Source organism: Grus americana, chromosome 6, assembly GCF_028858705.1.
Source record: "Grus americana isolate bGruAme1 chromosome 6, bGruAme1.mat, whole genome shotgun sequence".
NCBI lineage: Eukaryota > Metazoa > Chordata > Aves > Gruiformes > Gruidae > Grus > Grus americana.
This window is the reverse complement of record NC_072857.1, coordinates 2,701,936-2,724,368: the sequence shown is the minus strand read 5'-3', so window position 1 is coordinate 2,724,368 and position 22,433 is coordinate 2,701,936. Positions and strand designations below refer to the sequence as shown.

Genomic DNA, 22,433 nt, shown 5'->3' with positions numbered 1-22,433 from the left:
TATGTGGATTTGCAGGTTTGGGTGCTGGGCTCAGAGCTCCACCACCAGCCTTTGGCTTTACTCCAGGCGAGACCATGGTTTCTTTCCTTAATGGACGACGGCAGGATACTTGTCAAGAGAACAAATAACCTCACCTATTTCTTGTCCTCACTGTGGGCGTTAGCGTGTAGCGGAAAACCTCATTCATTACACTGGAAATTTGGGAATAATGTATGCTTTTGCAGTCAAATTTTCATTGAGATACAGATTTTCAGAACCAATTTATTTTGAGAGGTAGGCAGGAGCAGCGGTGGAAAGGCTTCATTTTATTGACATTGTCCTCATCAAGATTTCAGTGTTTTTCCAGACTCCCAGATTTCCCAGCTGGCCCCACAGGGAGCAAGGGTTGGACCCGGCGGCCACCCGCAGCCCCATCCAACACCAGATCTTCAGTGAGGCTGCAGCAAGACTTCAGCACCAGACCCAGCAGAAAACCTGAACGGTAGCAAATGGCTGGCGGAGAGAGGAAATACTCTACGATTGCCCATGTGGCGTACATACCAGTGAAGCTGGTCTATTAGTCTCATTTGTGAAAATCCTCCTTTATAAAGGATTCCTACACTCAAAGACAGATATTCAGTCTTGTGCATGCACGTAAAACCTCAACTTGTGTAAGAGCCAGGCAGGCACACTAGTATCCATATGTCTGTAAGTACCACACATATTTATATACAGCATATGCCATGCATCTGTATGCGTGTGCGTGTATATATATGTCTCTTCAGAAAAATGAGAACAGAACATGTATATGGAGAAGGAGGAGTTGGTCACGGACCGTTGCTAAACATGCGCAGTCTGTAGTGGAAGTCTACGGTCCACACCGTAGGGTGTAATAAATACTTTTCCAAATAGCACAACTAACTACATAGGTAGTGATTATCGAGGGTTTAGTTAAAACAAAACAACCCCCCCCCACCCTGGCAAAGGCAATAGGAAGTGTGTGGATGCCATGTCTTTAACGAGATTAGCTGGAAGAGCAGTGGCCTTGGAGGGCTGCAAAGACCAAAGCCCATGCGCGGGTGAGCCAGCCCTGCGTCCGTTCCCGTTGCTGTGGAATATTTAGGTCATTAAATGGGACGTGTCCCCTTGGGAAGGGACAAGCTGCTGGAAAGGAGTCAAGCCTGCACAAGCAGAACCCCGCTGAGTGGTTTTAGGAAGGACACGGTCACCTTTCATGTTGCTGGTGGGGATTAGAGGAGCAGCAGGGGCAGGAACGGGTGGTCCCGTCACCCGAACTCCACAGGCAGACCAGGAGGATGTCGGCTTGTGGGGAAATCCCCGGGCTGAGAGTCATGTGCTGCTCAGGACGACTTTCATAAATAACAGGATGGAGTTAAATGCCTGGGTTTCCTTTGAGTCCTACTCTGATTCCTGCAGTAAGAATTACTAATGTTATCGTCTACACTTTTGTCTCTAAATCCCAAACTTTTCTCCCTCTCTCTCCTCTCCCAAAGTACCAAGCCAGCAACGATCCTGCCCTCTCCTCTCACACACTTTTCTGTTCCACACCTCTGCACAAATATACTTTGCTCCTGCACCTCTGGGGCTTCTCATCTTATGATTCATCACCAACTTTCATTTTTCACTATTCTTGAAATTTTATGTACTTCTGGATTTGAAACACCCATGCCATACAACACTCCCCATTACAGCGAGCAAAGATGACTGGACAAAATTAAAAGAGAAATATATTTAACTCCTGCAAGTGAACAAAGCAGCCCTGGAAAATCAGTAAATAACCACGTTTATCTTGAGCTCGTCAGCTCCACTCCAGTGTTTAAGTTCTAGTTAAATTATTTTCACAGTATTCAGAGCCGAAAGGCCGAGAGCATCTCACAGATGTAATTTACCCACGTCGGGGCAATACAGCATTGATGAAACCCTCTCAGAAGAGGCAGGATTAGTTCAGCAGCTCAGGGCTGTGCTGCAGGAGGACAAGCCGGGCAGGGCTGGGGGGGACCAGCCGCAGGGCGTAGAGCCCCAATTCCCCCCACCCCGAAAACCTGCCTCCCCCAGTAACCAACGGCTGAGGGAGGGGGGTTCTGTTTAACTAGAGAATGGAGTTTGTTCGGTGTCTTGCAGCAAATCCAGCTTTGCTGAGCCGCTGCTAGAATTTGCTATTTTAAGAGGTTTTGTGTTGGAGTGTAATGCTTTTAGGGTGCGATCGTGAGCAAACGATTCGGTCTCAGCCAGCCGGTTAAGACACATCAGCCTTAACCAGGTTAGAGGGTTAGACCCCGTGTATTAACGGGGCATGGAAAGCCCTCGCACGCCAAAAATAAACTTGGCATCTCTAAAACAGATCTAAGCGGTATAGATCGTCAATGCCACATGCGTCCCCTGGCAAAGACCTGCTCCTGACAAAGGCGGCTGTCAGATGCCGTTATTCCCCTGGAAACAAAGAGAATTCTAACAGAGCAGGATCCTATGAAAAAGCCAACACATAACTTATTCTTGCAGCTGACACAAGCTGTTATTGTTGTCATCAAGCAGCTGCTGCGAGCCTCGGGTGCGTGTGTGCATATGGGCATGTACCTCCTGGATAACTTCCAGATTTATGGGAAAGTTCCCCAGGCGAGTGCCAGCCTGCACGAAAACTTCAGGGCACAAAAAGCTCCGACTGACCTGCTTGGAACAGCAAGCTGGAAGCAAGCGCGCGCGGCAACGTTCAACCTTCCTTGATGCATTAAAGTACGATGAGCTGTACCTCTGTTTGGTGGAAATTAGAGCAGGTCTGCTGGCTTTAATGAAATAATTTAAAACAGCTAGCCACCCGCCCCCCAAAGATTTTTAAAAACCCAAAGTCCAGGTCGTATCAGTAGCAGCAATTAGTGCTCAGCTGATGGAGGTTCTTTGGCCAACGGTTTTAATAGCAGGGTCAAAACTTCGGTACTGCATCACTCTAATTGCAATTAAAATTAGTCAGCCCTGCTGAAGCTATGCTTGAAGAGGAAAAGTAATCCCTTAAAATAAACTGCAGGAATTTTACTATATATTAATATCTTATCCATAATTAGTTTCTTCTGCTGGAAATTCCGACCAACTTTAGCGCTCATTCCTGACGCAGCGATTGAGCAGAGAATACTTTCTGGCCCAACCAGCACGTTCCCTTTCACAGCACGCCTAGCTATAAGCATCCTTCCCATCCGACGCTTTTTCAAGCTAAAAAAACCCAACAACACAGAATTGCATCCAATTAGAACAATCTCTAAACATACAACGAAGTATTGATACTAAAAGACGAAACTATATAGCCAGCATGTGTGTATATGCTAGTGAGGGGTTGTTTTTTCCGCCCCCCCCCCCCTCCAATAGCACACACAAGCCAGTCCTGGAGCAGCAGCACTAACGAATTCTGCTTTGTCTTTATTAGGAAATAATTCACCACTACACTATTTTGCATTACAGTCCTAGTGAGTTAATAACTAATCGCAGGTCTGTGATAACAGGACGATACCTTGGTTTCAACGGGAGTCAGCAAACTCAAGAGCAGTGGTAGCGTTTGCACTCCGGGTTTACTCAGCAAGACTTTGTCAAGAGCCACGAAGGATGTGGAGACGCGAGCTATGAAAATGCAACTCGGGTTATTGCTATGGATTTGCTAGCGGGTCCTAACAAACCACTGTAAAATCCTGCTGTTTAAAAGGGAAGCTTAAACCACAGCATTTTCCTGAGCACAACTTTTATGTGCATAGGGACAGCTCAAGTAAAAGATAAATATTGACACATATGTGGTAAAAACCGCTCTTCAGAGAGAACTTTAGTACTTGTGCATAGATTTTGGCTTTGTATAAGAAAAATTGGAAAAAAAAATCAGAAATTTTGGAAAATGTTGTGTGAAAACACCCTAATTTGATAGAAAGATGAATATGTACAAATATCCATATTTGGGATGTTTTACTTTGGGGTTAAGTGAGGCATTTCAGCTCTCCCCAGTTAATTCACATAGACATGGTTCATTCTCCTTCCACATCTCTGCTGTGGTGCTACCAGGGCATCTTGGCATTCACTTGCTATCAAAGCCAAGGGTTGTTATCGATGTCCACCAAGTATTAGCTCAAGAACAAGGGAGGGAATTAATTTAAGATATAGCACTGTGGTTTAATAAGTCGCCTAGTTTCTAAAGTACGTGACTTCAGAAATATGAATCTGAGCATCTCTTAACACAACGTAACAATAACCTCCTGATCTGTACCTATCAGGCATTTTAGACCATGCACCCATGAAAATCAATTCCACGTGTTCTGAGTCAGCAGCTTTCACATTTCTTTCAGCCCAGCAGGCAAACTGCACGGAGAGCCGCTCTACGGCTGTCTGCGGGTGCGGCGGAGGGGAAAAAAAGAGCGTGGCAAGTATGCTCTGATGTCTTGCACCACACAAATCGTATTGCCACTCCATACTTATTTCGAATCATTTGAGCAACAGCACCAACGCAGGCTCCGCACACCGAGTTCTTCCAAATTCTTGTTTTTCCACTACATATCCAGATTTCTGCAATTAGCTTAGCCTGACTGGGCAGAAGTTTTTGGAGCAAGACAAGCTCACAGACCAAGTTTCATGTACGTTACTGTGACAAAGTAGTTTACGTCCTGCGGTCTCACCTTTCTGCATCAGCTACCTGGAGCTGTCTAACGTTACAGCCCTGCTTTCCTGCGGGTGTATGAACCAGAGCGTCTCTTGATGAATGACAACGCAATTAGCAAGGAAGGGCAACAAGCCTGCAGCCAAGGTGGCCGTCAAAGAAAAGGGGCCCTCTCCCCCAAGAGATACCTTTGACCCTCTGGATTATTTCGAGAGCTTTTTTCCCAGCCAGGTGGCTGCTAGCAGGAGGAGAACAGAGTTCCTCACTGTTTATGCTCTTTAAATGAGAGCTGTTTGATTGCCTGGCTTGTTTTTCCTGTTCTCTGTAAATGTATGCGCAGCGAACATTAGTTGGAATGACAATTTTGAGGGTGCTGAGTAAAAAAGAAGCAACTCTTAATAAAAAGAGGCTTTAAAAGAACTGGGCACATGAGGCAAGTCACAATTACTTTGCTATTATGTTTCAGCTCTACATCACTAACAGTATTTTAACTCCCTCCCCATGACAGGTTGCCGTGTTAATTTTTAACTCGGTGAATCAGGGAAAGACTGGTTTATTTGCGCTCTCACAAGTTAAGCACAGTTGAATACAAAGGTAAGTTCTAAAACCTGCGCTGTTACATGAGGATGTGTCATAAATAAATCAATGAGTTCAGTGAACTGTACCAAAGTGGTTGAGTAGAGGATTTGGCATGGACTCCTCCATACACAGCCCTCGATCTATTAAAATACCTTACTCTGTCCTACCCACCACGGACATCTGTTACCTGTTGTTTAGGTAACAGCTCCTCTCTTACAATTAGCTCTAACTGTAGCACAGCTTAACCATGAACATTCACGGCACTAAAACCCACGTCAGCTTTCCCCTTACTGAAAAGAGACATTTTTTTGGTACTTGCTACTTTGACCTTTCTACCGGAGTCCAAGTAAAAATCATCACCGAGTCTAAACTTTAGGAGCGTTCAGGTGGAAAGAGAAAGATCCCCATCACTGCACTGAAGACCTCAAGATAATTATTTCCCTGTACTAATCCAACCAACAAAGCAACGCCTTCCTATTTCACCGAGCTCAGGCGCACAGTGAGAGCTCCCATCTTCTGCAGGACGGGCAAACACCTCTTCCCAGCTGTGAACAGTATCTTCTTCTGCTTATTTATCCCTATTGAGCTTTTAAGCCTGGTTTCAAACTTATTTTTGTAAATTAAAATAAAATCCTGTCACCGCTATTGTCTTTAGCAGTGATGGCAGGAGACTATGGTGGTATAGAACATCACCAGGATAATAGCTTGTGTAAGATCAGTACAAAGATATGTTAGGAGAGAAAAAAACAACTGCCATTCTTCTCCTCGCCTTTCCACAGAATTCCCAGTAAAGACATTTAGCTCAGTTCCTCCCATCTCAGGGCACCTAAATGACAGACATTTCACCTATTACATTTCTGCAGCCTTTTGACTACTACTACAGATAACATTTAGACTTGCGTCATTTCAAGCATAATCTCCATGTATGCTAATGTGCTTGTAAATGTAACTGCACAAAGACAGCACTGCTCTTGCGATGCTCACCACCACCCCTCTAAATATGTTTTTGTGGAATTTATTGCAAAAAATAAATTCCAGTATATTTGGTAGTGAAGTAGTAACATTTAGCAATTAATAGCCTGAATTAAGAGAAATAGTACTTCCCAAAGAAGAGTAATCTTAGCTGAGGAGGTAGAGGTGACCTTACATACACTAGCTCTTCTTCTCACGTTTATTTCTCTACTCTAGAAAGGAATATAATTTTGTAACACTGAAAGTTATTTTGGTTTTTATTATCAGAAGCACAGTTAATCACACTGTATTCAAGAACTTTTATTTCATAGTCACAAGTTAATATACAGTACAGCTCTTCTGATGTAAGGGAAATAGAACTGGAACAGTTCTAGCTTCTTTTGAGAATCAGTACGTATGCGAAAATATCATTTAGAAAAATATCAGGAAATCATACCTCCCCTCAAATTCTGGCATGAAACATCAGTATTAGTGAAGTCAAGGCAAAACTCCCACTACTTTCAGTGAGATTTTTGCCTCGGGTTGAAGCCATTTGAAAAGCCACTGTGAAAGCCCTTTACAGGACAATCTTTAAAGGACACAAACTCATAAACTAGCATCCCAAGCTTAATTTGAATAGCTGCCTGACAGCTCCCACCCTTTCTCAAACAGAAAGGTAAGTAGAGCAGAGTCACCTGAAGAAAAGATAGCATCAAGATAGTTAAAATATATCTGAACCATTTCACAGAATTTTTTTCTAATATCCGTCCAAAGTTCTCCCCAGCAGTGTACTCTATTGTCCAGTGAGATACTAACTCTCTTTTAAAAAATGAGCTAATTTGTGTTCTGCAAAATGATTGTATTTTGCAAACAGACAAGACACATGACAGCTTCTCAAGCTTTTTTAATCCTCTTGATGAGAATGAGAAAAAAATCAATAAAAGACTTCAAAGTAATACAGCTTTCTTGGACAGTAGAGAGGAGGTCAAGAACTTGGGTTCTGGAAATGCAGCACAAATTCCTTAACAAAGAGAGAAATAAATCCTGCCTCAACAGCCATACACGTCGACCTTGGAATGTGCGCAGGCTAGAGCCAACAGCGATGACAATGACGGTAGGTGAGCAAGATAACCTCTGAATTGCTGGCTTAGTGAGTGAATTTAGGGTGGACAGCACTCACTTCTCTGGTGGAAAGCGTTTCTCACTTCCACCTCCGTGATCCAGCAAAGTTACAGCCTTGCAGCAATCATTAACAAGGACAGGTACAGGCACTTGGTAGAGGATCTGGTTTTAAACCCATTAAAGCAAAAAAACCCCCCAAAAACCAAACCAACCAAACAAAAAAGACTTTGGTGATAACTGGCTTAGACCCTGAGTAGGGAATAGAAGTCATATACAAACCTAGAACAAGTTTTAAATCCATAATAGTTAACATTGGAAAAAGACACAATGATTAAAATCCCTAGGTACCTGAAAGGAAGCTAAACCTCTCAGATGATCATCTTGTGCAGCCATTAGCCAGACAAAAGTTGCACTAAATTTTGACCGAGTCAAGACTGAAGGATTCCCATTGTTGCATGAACTGGCACAGCTACTGCAGTGGTGCATTAACAAATGGCCCCAATAACTGACTGTGATGAGACTAAAATCTAGTTCCTTAGTTAGTCTCTGCAGTGAGGCAGCTGACAGAGTTGTGGAATTTCAGGTGCCTTCAATTTTCTTCACTATTCTCCCTCCAGTAACTTCAACTGAACTGACTGTTTTCATGACACCCGAAGACACTAGTTTACTGAAACCCTCCTGTTGAAATATTTTTTATAATTGATCATAATTGCAATAATTGATCGTAATTGCTCTTTGCACAGGCATTTCAAAATTCCAGAGACGAGTCTAACTTGCATCCAAGTACAGAAAAATAATGATGATATCCAAGCATTGCCCTATTATCTTCCCCCAATGTATTTAATGACCTAAGAAAGTTACAAAAGCAACTTTAAATTACATTTACATATATAAACCAATTAAATATATTTAGCTAACACTGATAAAATAAAATCCCAAGCAACATGAAGACAAAAAACTTTGAGAGATGACTGATTCTAGAGTAGTTTTAAGACTAAAAAGTCTTACATTGCTGAGTCTCTGGATGTAGCAGTCGAGTGAACACTTCCCTATTGAAGTATTACTTGTAGTTGTGACCACTGAAAGCTTGTCTCATTATTCTCATTTTAGAACAGCAAATGAGTGATTAGTCCAGCATTAACTTCTGCTGTTTTTATTAAGCTCTACATTCTGCGAGAAAAATTTTATTACTTATTCACTTTATAAGTATTTACTTTTACACTTTTTTTGCCACTTATTTCAGTAAGTGGCAAAATTCATAGAAACTTCAGTGGCATCAGGATTTTTTAATATTAAGAGCACAGATTTGTTAGACACTGAAAGACAAAATGGTTAAGAAGTGTGGCTTGTAAGAGAATATTAAAAAGGATATGCAGATAGCTATGTACATGTATGTTTAAATTTGTTCAAGACGAAGGAAACTCACAGCTTAAAATTCATGTGGCACATAAAGGTATCTGAATGTTATCAATTAATATTTGAAGTCACATGTGGTGAACACATTCACAAAAACTAAAATAAATAACAGCTACTTTATTATCTAAGAATACTTTAAAGTGTGGCATTTCCTGACAACGCTTAGGGAGAATCATCAAGTAAAAGAATGCAAGAGTCATAAGAACTTGTTAAACCCTGATGACTGCTAGTTTCCACTTAGTTTTCTCATGATGGGGCTGTCAGGTTCAGCATTAGTGAAAATACTTCCTACAACCACATGAGTACCCCAGATGTTGTGACGAATAACTTTGCAGCAGCCAAGATCATCAACGGAAAATCCCAAGTGGCGGTAGCGTTCATCTGTTTCAAACAAAGTGTTGTTTGTGTAAGGTCCAAAAAACTAGGTGGAAAAAGAAAAAAAGAGAATTTTTCATGTGAACATTTCCAAGAACATTTAAAATGTCAGAAGTACCTCTTCTTAAAACAAAACCTAAACCCAGAAGTACCAGTTACATCTGTTGGAGAAAGTTTTATTTATGAAATCTACAGAGGAAACCAAGCAGACCACCTCTGGTTATACTGGTACCCCATATTTAAAGATCTCCCTTTGTCACCGACAGAGCACTGAAGGCCTTACAGTGTGTTTGAATGTCTAATCAATCACGCATACAAAAAACCTCAAGTGCTTTGGAACGGTTCTCCTACTTCCACAGGCATTAAGGATAGAACCCTTCTGTGAAACAGCAAAAATAAGACATGCACCTTTCCAATGAGCCCCTATAAAGAAAGATGCTTTGAGGAGCAAAAAATGTGTGTAAATTGGAAACAGGTATTTCAGTTGCTGTATCTCAGGAGGAAGCTCCTGACCAAAAGCGTACTCTTAATGAACAGGTTATCGGTAAGGATGTTACTACTGAATTGAAGCCCAAAGACAGAACCCTACCTTCATCAACCCGTAACTATGCCTTAAATGTCTGGGAAGCTTTTAACAACTATACACACCTTCGACTGCCTGTTCACCTTATAAACACCCCCCGTTAAACCTATTTGCCTCTGTTGACACGATAAATCACTGCCTTTCACCATGTTTTTAAGTAAAAACCCAATAAACTGAGCTTTGTCATGATTATGTTCAACTGTGATATGGTTTTAACAGTTCTCAGACATAAATACATAGCTTCTATCAGAGCATGAGCATATTTCTCAATTCTCTCTTTTAAGTTTTAAGACTCTCTATGTTTCACAGATGTCTTGGTACAAAACTGTCAGCTCCTCCAGAGAACTGGTGTCATCTGATAATGAATGCCAACATTGTTTAACAGGAACAAGCTATTCATATTTTCTGTGTAACAAAGATATCGTTGACTAGTGCAAAGAGACTTTTTAAACCCCTCCATCTACACGAATAGGTGTCAGGACTACAAAGTTACCTTGGGAGGGCATAACCAGCCTATTCAGCAGTGACCAAGAACTTTTGACATAAAACTTCCACAGTTATCCAAAATTCAACTTCATTGCTGAACAATATTCTCCCACCAGCCAACAGCAATGACAGCTGACACAGTATGGAAACTGGCTCAGGGTTACTATCCTATCTTACTTTACGAAAGGAGTTATCCTATTGTAACAGCTTTTGAGCAATATGAAAATGTTGAATTTAACCCATATAGAAGAATACAAATACCACTGCTAGTTAGGACACAGCAGCATCCATTGCATATTCCATGCAGCACAGAACTTACAGCCAGTCCTGAGGATGGATCAATGAAGTCAGCCCAATAGCCTTCAGAACAGATTGCATAGCAGATTTCCTTGGCACCATTAATAAACTTAAAGAAAATAAAAGGAAAGAAGGATAACAAATGAGATTTTTGTTCTAGTGTGTGTGTGTGTATATATATATGTAACACATATAAAATATTTTGAAAATGAACAAGCACAGATTTCTTTTGGCCTCTACTAATAAATGAGAAATTCAGCATACTTTCAATAACAACATTAATCATATTAACAGGATTAGAATTAATGGCATACATTAGACTACTCCAATCGTATGAGATTTAAAAGTGTTCCTTGTGCCAGTCAGTAATGGATTAACAGCTTGTACAAGGAATAATGTAATTGCTTTGATTATTCATGCAGACTACAATCATACCTGTTATCCTCTTTAAGAAGTCAACCACTACTTCAGGTATTTCTGTGTTATTTCCACGAGTTTACAGATCTCACCTAAACTCCACAAATTTGACGCTAAATGTACCATTAAATATATTTTTATAAATATACAAAAAACATAGTTTTGCTGTAAGGTCTTATCTCAGCCAACAGGACAGTATTACGGAGTTCCTCCTGCACTACAAATGTTTAACTGCAAACGATTTTAGAGAGCGTTTAAGTTTTGTATCATGATAGCAAACAGTTCCATAAGCACTTGACTTTTACACCAATCTACACCAATTGTCTTATTGTAATGAACTCATGGTCAGGATGAATGATTATTTCAAACTCTCCCACTATTTGACAATCAAAGTTGTAGGTCATGTTTCAATTACACTGGACGACATCAGCTGATGTTCCTGAAAACAGTATTTTCAAGTAAGCAACATGCCAAGAAGTTCCCTGCTCTGTAATGTGTCATCAAAAGCCTCCCTTTTCTGAAAAGATTGCTACAAAAAAAAAAAAAGTAGATTCTTTAAGCTAACTTTAATTTGAGAACTTAAGGGTCTTTTTGTTGGGTTTTTTTTTTAATCTGTGTTGAGTTGCAGTTACCTGTTTTTCAGAAGAAAATTCCACCAGGCAGATTTAAAGCTGTGCTCCTGTATTCTGACATCACAACACAGGGCACAAAATAATTATATGACCTACAGATTACATAGCACATTTTTTTTCCCACAGATAAATCAGCAAGAACAGGAGATTTCAGCTATGAGCTTTTAATCACCTACACCAGCAGTTATGAGGTTACAACCCATGTTATGAGGGCCAGCAGGGGCCCATAGAAAACTTCTGAAAAAGCCAGCAAAGGTGAGTGAGGGAAAAAACCCCACAAAACTCGAGACGTGATGGTTCTAAAACCGTCCATACTCTCCGAGAAAAACACGTCCAAGTGCAAGAATCTAAACAGCTGAATACACTGATGTATAGTTAAGCACAAACAGAATTCACACAGCTTCCTCAAAACGTGAAAGAAATTCCCTAGTCTCATAAAAGAGAAATATTTCTAACTTCAGAGTAAATATAATACTTTATTTAAATTCCGTTATAAAAATGGGACTGCTCTCTGTAATTAGTGCCGCAGCAGCTCAAGGTTTCAAATTTATAGAAATATTATTATAGTCACCCAGCTTCAGTCCCTTAATGGTCCGAAACAAGGGAAGTTTATCCTTTACAGTGATCTGTTCTGTATTTTGAGGTTTGATGGTTCTGATGATTAAGTATATTTCAACCGTAAATTAAGTCACAAATATAAGCAAGCCATCTGAAGACAGCATTTTAGGCACCACATTTCTGATACAGTACCTCTTTTGATCCAGTGTTGTAACAACCCCTCAGCAATCACTTAGGGTGAGGTTAATCAACACTTGAGATTCACTACTGTAAACATTTAGGTTTGACTGTACATAACTCTCATTACTTTAGCACAAGCCTCTCACATTAAATTAGTATTTTTAAGGTTACTTCTAACCATCTATGAAGCAAACAAACAGACCATTTTCTTGTGAATTTGCTGTTAGTAACCTTTAGGCCGGGAGGTTACATCCAACATCCTAACACCCCTACAATGACTATATTAGACTTGACAGGGAGGTGCACAAGGAAGAAAGATGCCAATTAACATATAATTAGACCAGATTACAATGCCAAAGACCAACAGACCATAAATAATTCAAAGAGAAGAACACATTAAAATGAAGGGAATTTTAATTTGTGTGTAATCTTTATGTTGATCCTTCAGACTGCTTCTTCCTTTTTTGTGGTAACCCTTGCAGATGTGACCTGTGTAAAGCAGTACAATTTACAGGATTGAAAATGACATTACCAGACTATTTTCAAGCATAAATACAACCATTACAATACAGATGAAAATACCGTAAGATAATTTTTACTAGCTTTAGAAAAATTATAACAAATAATATATGGAAACGTTGTACTTTGAGGTGCTAAGAAAATAATGCCAGCAGTGGTGAACACTGACACCTGCTGGAGTACACACACAAAAAATCTGAAGAATGTGAAATAAAGCAATTTTCACTGAGACCTCTAGTGGCAACAGAGCAAGAAGACAAAGTTCATGAGGATGGTTAAGATGTAATAAATACAACTCATACCCAGGCTAAAAGCATTAACTGTATCCATTATTAGAATGGGGGAAAAAAACAAAAACCAAAACCAAACAAACAAAAAAAACCAAAACCAAAACAGAGCAACCACTTTTTACAACTAAGGAAGCACTCATCAACAGACTCCGTGCTGGAATATCAATTACATTACAGAAAAACAAACAGAGCAGTGAAATTCTACAAAATGCATTGTACTAAAGCTGAAATCAGGTGAGAAAATAGTTGCTGCCCTTTAACAGCAACAGGACAACAATCAAGTATCTTTATTAATTTTCTGTAACATTTTACAACCTTTTAGAATACTTTTGACTCACCTCACTATAAAGAATTTAACAGTTCTATGAGACATTTCATGTAGTAAAAAAGCTGCAAAGCTGGGTAAAAATATCTTCCATGTTATCAGTAAGAGAACATAGGATTAGCTCAAAAATGGTCTAAAAAGTAATACGGTATATTAGTACCAGAGCTTGAAATGGACCAAAATACAGACATAGTTCACAGAAGATTCATCTACGAATAAAAGTCATGCTACTGTCAGCTACTTACATTTTCTAACAGCATTTCTCTCTCATCCTCCACTTCTTGACTCCATACAGTCATATCATTTTTAGTCTTCTGGGTGACAGTCAATACCGTTAAGCGGTTGGCATTCACTTCCGGAAACATTGACTCAAAATCTAGAAAAGTGAAACTGGCACGTTAGGGCATGCTCTTACATTTTGCTTACGATCTTTCAGTTTTAGACAAATTATTGACCCTACTTTAGAGCCTTCCTTTCATTTAAATCCAAGATACATGTGTTTTTTCATGTCAGATCCAGCAAACAGCTGAAGTGCTGATGTTCCTTTGTGGAAACTAATGCACCTTGGTAAGGTCCTGTTAAAAGCAACTTAGGCAACGGAGTTTGCTATTTCAAGACCTCCTGTTTAATTGCAAGATGATAAAAGCCCCACTACTCTGCACATTTCAGAATGTGCAAACAAGTGCCTTTCTATGCCTGTAACACCAAGTATAGTAATATTTCGAACTGACCACCACTACAGTTGTCCACACACATAAGGTGTGAAGACCCTTATTTTCTGGCTCAGCCATATTACGTGATGCACACTGATTTTTACATTAAATCTTTCAGTAGAAATGCCTCAGATCTACCCCCTAGGTCATGACAGCAAACTCTGTATCAGTAGCATACTATAGGCACGGTTGTGAGAGTTCTTCCCCTGGGGCAGAAAAGGCCCAAACCCATCAGGATTCTCTCTCTACATCACCTACTGGACTACAAACAGGAACACACATGAAGTGCTGAAGTCATGATGAGGCTTCATGGAGCCTTGTTTTCAGTGTGGGAGGAAAAAACCACCTTCCAGAATTAAAAGCCCAAAGGTTCATTCTTTCTTACTGTCTGAGAAGTATGCCCTCTTCAGCACCTAGACCAAGATTTCAGCCAGATTTCAGTATCTTCTCTCTTTCAGTAGATCACTTTTAAAATTAGGAAGTTTTATTCCAATTTAATTGCAATCATTTCCCCCTTCGGCAAATTAAAGAAAGATACAAACCCAAAGCTTTTAAGTAGTTTCATAATTTCAATTCGCTATTTTACTAAGAAGAAGTGCCAAAAGACTTGATTTTGTCACAAACTAGTTTTTGGATAGTGAATTTGCTCCAGAATCTACCTAACACTAAAGAAGCAGGCGAAAGTTACTCCCTGCTCCAGCTGATCTTCAATTTAAATGCACTGAATTTTACATGAGGTACAAAGTATTGTCAACAGCCAAGTTTCAGTTTTCATTTTACAGCATGTATTTTTCTTTTGTAAAGTATTAACTCTGGATTACCCTTTTCTGTTCCACATTCTGTGGCATGTTACATCACAGCATTTACTCACACACTTTTACATTTTAAAAAGTTATAATTTCTTAGCTATCAAAAAAAGTGGTGAAAAAAAGTGTTACCCTTTCGTAACAGTTCAGGACAAGCTTGCACTGCACATTCTACCTTTGCATTTTCAAAGTAAGTTTCAGCGTTATTTATTTGCTGTTTCTGTGGAACATCAGCACCCTGAGAAAAATAAAAGTTACGTATTAATGAATGGGAAAGTTACAACAGGGATAACTTTGTACACCAGACCATGTTTTTGTGACTAAATGTCCTCCGATACACTCAAGCGGTTTCACAGAAAGATCCTTTGCAGGGACATTTAAAATTCATTTTTTCAAATATTAAAAGCGGAATAGATATAGGTATAACCTACAGAGAAATTTTAAGCTTTATGTATTATTGTAACTGTGTATCTCAAAGCCTTAACCAATACAGGAATTTTTGAAAAATATCGTACTGAAACAATGGCTTCAAGTATTCAATACAACAGCAACTGATAGATTTCAGACATACACACATTAAAATGAAGTTTTATTCTGGCTCAGGTAAAGTTACACAACAGTTCTAGAGCTCTGAACTATCAGTATTTTTAGCTTTAGCTGTTGCAGCTTGAAAAGCAGAACGGTTTTCCAATAATAGCATTTTCATTCTTCACAGTTTTATAGTTCTAGTTCAAAAAAACCCCAACACCCCACCCCCACTTCTTGTGGGTATATTACAAACAGAGCACCTGTACCTTAGATATTTAAGCTTAAAATGCCCTTAAGAAGGTACTAACAACAGTTACCTCCTTTGGGATACCAAATAATACGTAATAGGCACAGAATGCCTTAATACAGTTTTTCTAGCTCTAACTATGCTGTAATTTACAAGGAATTTTAGTAAGTTTCTCTAAGCCTGAAATTACACCTCAGTAGTACATTAAGTCCTGCCTAACACCTGTTTGTATCCGAAAGTTCTCCCTAGAGAAAACTGTTACACTGAAAACACAGTGTGCCTAGCATTTTTGTTCTAGAGATTAACTTTCAAGAATAGAGGAAAAAAAAAAGGCAAAAAAATAAAAAGGAATAGACAAAGAACAGACATTAACTGCAGTTTCAATACATATGTTTCCACCTATATCCACATTATGATTGCCAAGTCACTGGGACAGACCAGTTGGTACTGTAAGCCTGCACAAACCACGCAGTTATGCTAGTAAACTTCTTTTCTTCCTAACTAAAGGATGCTTCTCTTACCAGAACAGTAGTTCATGGTGATTTCTTGCTTACTACTCCCATTCTAGCTGGCTAACCACCACTTACATAGTACATATGCTTAGCAGGCACGCCATCATCAAGAGACTATGGACATTTTCCAAAGATCAGTATCACTTTCTGATATTGATAGGCTGGTAGGCCCATTTACTCTGCTCAGATGAAACTAATACATCAATCCCAGGTACACAGAGGTCAAAGAAGTTTGACATTTCTCTGACTGGTTCAAGGATTGATGTCTGAGCTTCGGCAGCACTGAGCTTTTCTCCTGCTTGCTGCAGCAACCTATGGGAAGTTCCTGTATTCAGCTGATCATTCAAATTTGGGTCCTCTCCTAGGATGAGTAATTCAGCATTTTTGTTAGCTAAATGCTGTTTATGGATTCCTAAACACCACTGGTATGAAGCGGAGATAACTCTTCTTGACTTTCCGAATACCGGTTGCAAAACCTGCCTCTGCTCTTTCCAGTTTCTCCCTTCCATTCCGGACAGCAACAGCTGCACCAGGCATTTTATTATACAAGTAACCTAGCTGCACCGGGCATTTTATTACACAAGTAACCTTGCTAGAAAGCAGACATGCATTCAGTGCACCTAGTTTGCATTAAATGAACCAGACTAGAGTTTTCTGCTGGGCTTTTAACGGCAAGTATGATTCACACAAGCTGAGAACAGAATGCAGGGAGCTCATCAGAAGCTTTATGTTTTCTGAACACTTTGGAATACAATGCTACATTTACAAAAAAACACTATACAGCGTTTCTACAATGGAGATTTGCTAGTTGACTTTCAAAGTCTGAGCATATCACAAACTCAGAGAGCGTGAAAAGTTGAGTCAGCAGCTAGTAGCAATAAACATCTGGTGAAACACTGTGATCACGCTAGCAATTATCAAGCTGCTTGTTGTTAATAACGCATCTGACTCGCTGCAAGATCTGCTGTCATCAAAATGCAATCTCATTGTGAGACTTGCGGTATGTCAATCTGCTTTTCCTGTGTGAATTCAATGGTTGTCAGAACTAAGGAGGTAGATCTAAACACCGTCCAAACTACGTAAGTTCAGATCCACTAAATGAAATCCTGAAGAAACTACCAATTCCATTTGATAAAAGTTGGTGAGACTTGGTAAACAGCAAGTTTTGAAACTGAAGTTTGCTTTTCCCATATCCATATAATTAAGTCACTACTAAATTGATATTTCACCAAGCACTGCTTAGTCAAAAAAACCCCAAACAAACCACACCCTGAAATATTTCCTTCTCCTAAAAGAAAAAACGTCAGCTCAATTCTATGTGATCTCTTGCTCACCCCAGTTGAACTTCATCTTTCAAAACCATCTAGAAAAATCAACGCTGTCTTTTTTCAGGAGGAAGAGAGATTAGTTATGTTTCTCTTAGACAAGAAATATCAGTCTCACATAGGAGAAGCCTGTTCTTACCTGAAACTCATTTATGTATTGTGCCATTACAAATTCATGCCTTTCACTCGCTGAAGGCTCTGCTAATATATCAGGCAGACTTTTTGAAATCTGGCTTTTCTTCTGAGAAGCAGTGCCATTTAGGTGACAGTCAAAACCAATATTACCAGGCAACTGGAATCTCTGGTCTTGAGGACCAAATGGACCCATTACTTCATCTGGCCATACAGTTCTTGGACCTGCAAAAGTCAAGGCCTTGCTTTAGTCATCACATTTAAAAAGAAAGAAAAAAAAAAATAACCCCTCTCCCATACAAATATCTGTATTTGATCACAATCACATATAACCAAAGTAACCACAATGCACAAGCAGAAGTAAGGGCCCTGACATAAAAAGCACACTTCAGAATTCCCAAATTTATATGGGGTGCAAAATTCTGACAGCAAATGAATTCAAAGAAAATGAATTTGCTTTTTCTTACATAAATCAGGAGGTGTAGCTGCAACATGAGGCTCATCTGAGCCAGAGGAACCTGCTGTAGAAAAAGCCTTGGGATTTACAACTCTTTTGACTAAGGAATAAAACCCTGGTAGGTAGGTGACCAATCTTGCTCTGTTACAGAGCACCTGAGAAGACAAAAACAAAATAAGTATTACATTCTGCTAGCAAAAATACTAGTTTAAGTACAGCTTTGTGGATCACAAGAAAAATCCTCACTTGTTAATTAAATTACAATTTTAATTATGATCAACTGTATTTCTGTAAAATCAAGTTTTAAAAGTATTTTATTATTTACTTTTCTCTTTTACTGGTAATAGTATTCTAAGTAAAGGAAAAGCCTTGAATACACTTATAGAAAGGCCTTCTCATCTGAGGGGAAAAAAACCCTGAAAAGTTTAAATAGCACCACTGAAACCCAAAAACCTAAACTAAGTTATGGATGAGGATTGCTCCCATGATTACTTCCAGGCACGTCACTGTTTCCATGATTGCCGCAATTCAATCACTGGACAGGTTATCAGAAATACCTAGAAATATTGTTAATTAAGTAAACGCTGATATCCAAGACGTTTGCCTCGAAGGGTGGCACAAACGTTAGCCAGCCTACATTCCTACTTCTTAAAAGACTGGAGGGAGACACAAGACAGTATCATTCCAGATTTATCTTGTAGCTTTCCTGCAGAAGCAGTGTACACGTGTGCTTACACACATTTCTTCACCAGCAAAGGACACAAACCAACAACTCTGAACTAGACAGGGAGACATGCGTATCAAAACAGGTAGGTATGGTGATTTCAGCTTCTTTCTTTTGCCCTCAAAATCCATAAACTTTTAACATGTGCAAAACAATTTCGTGCAGCCAATGTTATTTAGATTTGTAAACTCAGTACATTCACATGTTTATAAACAAGCGGTACTGCAAACAGATCAGTATGGTGAACAAAATGCCAATAAGGCATAAAACTTTCATGAATTCTGTGGTTTTGTAATGCACCAGAAAGTCTGCTTCACACCACAGAGCTGTACTGTCAACATAACTTCCAATTGCTGAAGATGATTCTATCAGAAACTGATTCAACTACACAGTAAACAGAAAATGATGCAATCCTATCTCCCTCAGCATGCAAATAGTCTCAGCAACAGGGCTCCAAAGAGCAAGTAGCTCCTTACCATGAAGATTAACTCCAAGGTCAAATGATATTATCTTAAATAGTAACATGAGCAAGTGTTACTGGGGGTTTTTGTTGGGTTTTGTATTTTTTCTTAAACAAGAAATATCCAGGTGATGTGATTGAACTGAAAGGTCTGATCTATTTTTTTATACTTTAGAAGTAGATTGACATGTTTCATGATGCATTTACACAGGCATAACTGAAAAATAACCAATCATACACTCAAAACAGAGAGTGAGAAGTATAATTTTTAAAAAATTAAAGATTACTTAACTCTTAACACAAACCCACTAATACTCTTGCCTACAGCTGCACGAAATCATGCATTACTGGGAAATATAAATCCCACCTGCCACAGCATGTGTGCTTTCATAAAACTTTATTTTCCAGGTGAGAGAAAAAAAGTCTTTTGAGAAACTGATATTAAGGGATTTTCCTCAAGTGCTGCACACTTGATGCTATAGAAGTTTATGCACATGTTTACCACTAAATATGTATGCAACAAGGTTACTTCAAAAAAAGGTGAGATAATGGTACTACTCGTATATTTAAGATAGAAACTCTATTCAAAGTATCAGGCCCTAAGACAGTAAGCATCAGTTTCTTACATACCCCCTCTGCGCAAACACAGAACATCTAATAACTTCTAGCAACACCATGAAGACTGAAATGCCTCAAGGCACATTTGATTTTCTGATTTAAATCGAGTATTTATGGTTAAGGCCTTAAGCTGTCTAGTTCTAAAACACAACTACATTTAAAAAGTTTCCGTAACAAAAGTCTGCTGGTTCCAATTGAATGTTTTTTTCCTCTATTATGTAAAACCACTATTAATTTTTGCATAATGATATTATAGATAAAACAGATGCAAATGATTACAGCTGACATTACTACAATAAAAGAGCATTTTTTCTTATGATCAGGATCACTTAACATGGAGATGTTAGCATTAATTACAGATATGTTGACTGAGCTCACTTACACAAATATTTACATACCTAGCATTACACAAGTGAAAGAATACTGCTGAAATCAATAAATTATTCATGTCTCCACAGCAAGACTAAATCAATAAAGCATGTTGTGTTCTCCAGTCTGAAAGTACCCTGGTGAACCTGAGTATTTCATCTTAACTCATAACATTAAAAAAAACCAAAACTAAATCAGATCCTACTTAATTCTCAATTTGATTATTCCCATGACACCCACAGAAATTGGCTACCAAGACTTAGACAGATGATGATACTATGCCTTTTAATAAAAGTGTACCTTGGTATAACTGAGATTCTTATCAATGACTCTCTCATAAGCACGATGATTTAAAGACAGCTTTAAAGGGGAACTAACACGCAAGAGTCCCGCCTAGCACTGAGAAGTGCTCTCCTTCGACGGCGCCGTTTTGCCTTCTCATCGGGGCGAGGCGCAGGGCCGGGCTTACCGCCACCCCCGTACCGCAAGCCGGCCGAGAAGGGAGCCGCTGCGGCGCTAAGGCCCGGGAGGCCGGGATCCGCGCTACTCACATTGGCCATTGCAGACGGTGGGCTCCTTCTCGCCGACAGGCCCGGCTGCCCCTGGAAGAGAACCGAAAGCACTGGCCTCGGAAGCACCGCCCGGGCAGGCTGCGGACCGGAAACCTCCCGGCCTCTGGGCGGCCTCGCCTCCTGCCCGCCCCTCACCCGCCCGGCGGGACTGGATCGGTGGGGCCTATCGCCCCTCACGGCCGCCCCCCGTTTCCCCGACAACGGTCCCACAAGGCACCGCGGCGCGAACCGCTCATTACGGGCCCGGCCGCCTGCGGCCGAAGCTGCCAGCGCCAGGCGATGGGAGGGGAGAGGGGGAGAGGGCAGCACGGCACAGTGAGGCCCCCACAGAGGAAACACCGAGGACAGCGGAACCACCACCCCGCCCGCACCTCTCACCTCTTCCTGCAAAATGGCGCCGGCCCCCGGCGCACCCGCGCGACGGGCGTCCGTCCCGCCCCGCCCATGCCCAAGCCGAGCGAGCCGATCCACCGACGCCTCGATTAGCGCGTCGAGGGAGCAGACAGATAGACAAGCGGGGCAAGTCGTTCGGCGGTCGATTGCTTAGGGCCGAGGCCGGGGCCGTGGGAAGGCCCGGAGCGGAGCGGCGGCGGCGGCTCGTCCCTACGGGAGCGGCCGGGGCCGTGGGGCGGCGGGGGCGGCTCCTCAGGGGCCTTTCTCCCTCTCTTGGTGCGGGGACGGGCGCCCGTGGCCGCCTCTGCGGGGCTCCTCAGGGTCGCGGTGTCACACCGGCCCCGGCTGGCCTGCCAGCGGCTGTGCAGTACCCGTTGGGTGCAGCAGGAGTCAGTCACGTAATGTAAACCGGGCTGCCGTCACACACACGCCTCACACCACCCCCCCGCCCGCGGCTGGGGCTTTCTGGGGCCGGGGAGTACAATGAAGCCGAACGTGAATAAAAGAGGGGTGTTGTTACTGACGGAAATACAGGGGGAGCTGCTCGGCCACCGCAAGGCCCGGGGGTTTCCTGGAAGGTCGGTGGGGCCGGGGAGCACAAATGCCACTTCTGCTACCAGAACTGTCCTCAAATAACTGGTGTACAAAATAAGAATAAAACCCTTCTTCAGTGAATCAAAGGCTTTTTTTTTTTAATCCTGTTCCCCCACTTCCTTGTGGATAGGCTTTGCTTTTCCACCTTTTCTCCGTGGGCCCACTTACTGTGATCTGAGGTGACGTTTGCTTACGAAGCCAGCTTTTATTTAAAATAAGCTTTTCCATTATGAGCTAGGTTGAGGTAATTCTGTGGGCAGGGCTCTTAAATTTCTGTACTTGCTGCTACGTAAAGTCAATTAACTGCAGAAGCTATTAATGCCAACGCATAGGTACGCATCCAGAGCTTTCTCCTTCGTGTGGCGAGGCAGCGGCTTGGCGGTGGGAGCTGGCCAGAAGCCCTGTGCAGAGGGACTCTCCACGGCAAAGAGAAGAGGTCATGGTTTTGCTCCGCACTACTCCTCGTCTGTGGTTGAAGGTGCTCCGAGCTGTGTTTGTGGGCAAGTCCTTGTTGCTCCAAGCAAAACGGGTAATACCAGGATAGCTTTTGTTTGGTGTTGAACCCTACTGACCGCGGGGGTTCGGCTGAATAGATAGATCGTTGCCCACAGAATATATGTTGGATATGTACG

General features: G+C 41.0%; 1 protein-coding gene across 2 annotated transcripts; it reads right to left on the bottom strand.

Moving 5' to 3' along the window:
* Nucleotides 1–7,040: 7,040 nt before the first annotated feature.
* On the bottom strand, nt 7,041–21,323 carry MMADHC (metabolism of cobalamin associated D). 2 transcript variants are annotated; one of them, XM_054829883.1, is made up of 8 exons: nt 21,193–21,323; nt 20,794–20,844; nt 18,082–18,226; nt 17,622–17,839; nt 15,003–15,108; nt 13,597–13,727; nt 10,453–10,539; nt 7,041–9,110 (listed from the first exon to the last, which is right to left on the bottom strand). In XM_054829883.1, the coding sequence occupies exons 2-8, from the start codon at nt 20,800–20,802 to the stop codon at nt 8,916–8,918; spliced, it is 891 nt and encodes a 296-aa protein (XP_054685858.1). In that variant the 5' UTR covers nt 20,803–20,844; nt 21,193–21,323; the 3' UTR covers nt 7,041–8,915. The 2 variants fall into 2 exon arrangements, with proteins under 2 accessions (XP_054685858.1, XP_054685856.1); XM_054829881.1 differs by having other exon boundaries at nt 21,186–21,259.
* Nucleotides 21,324–22,433: the final 1,110 nt, after the last annotated feature.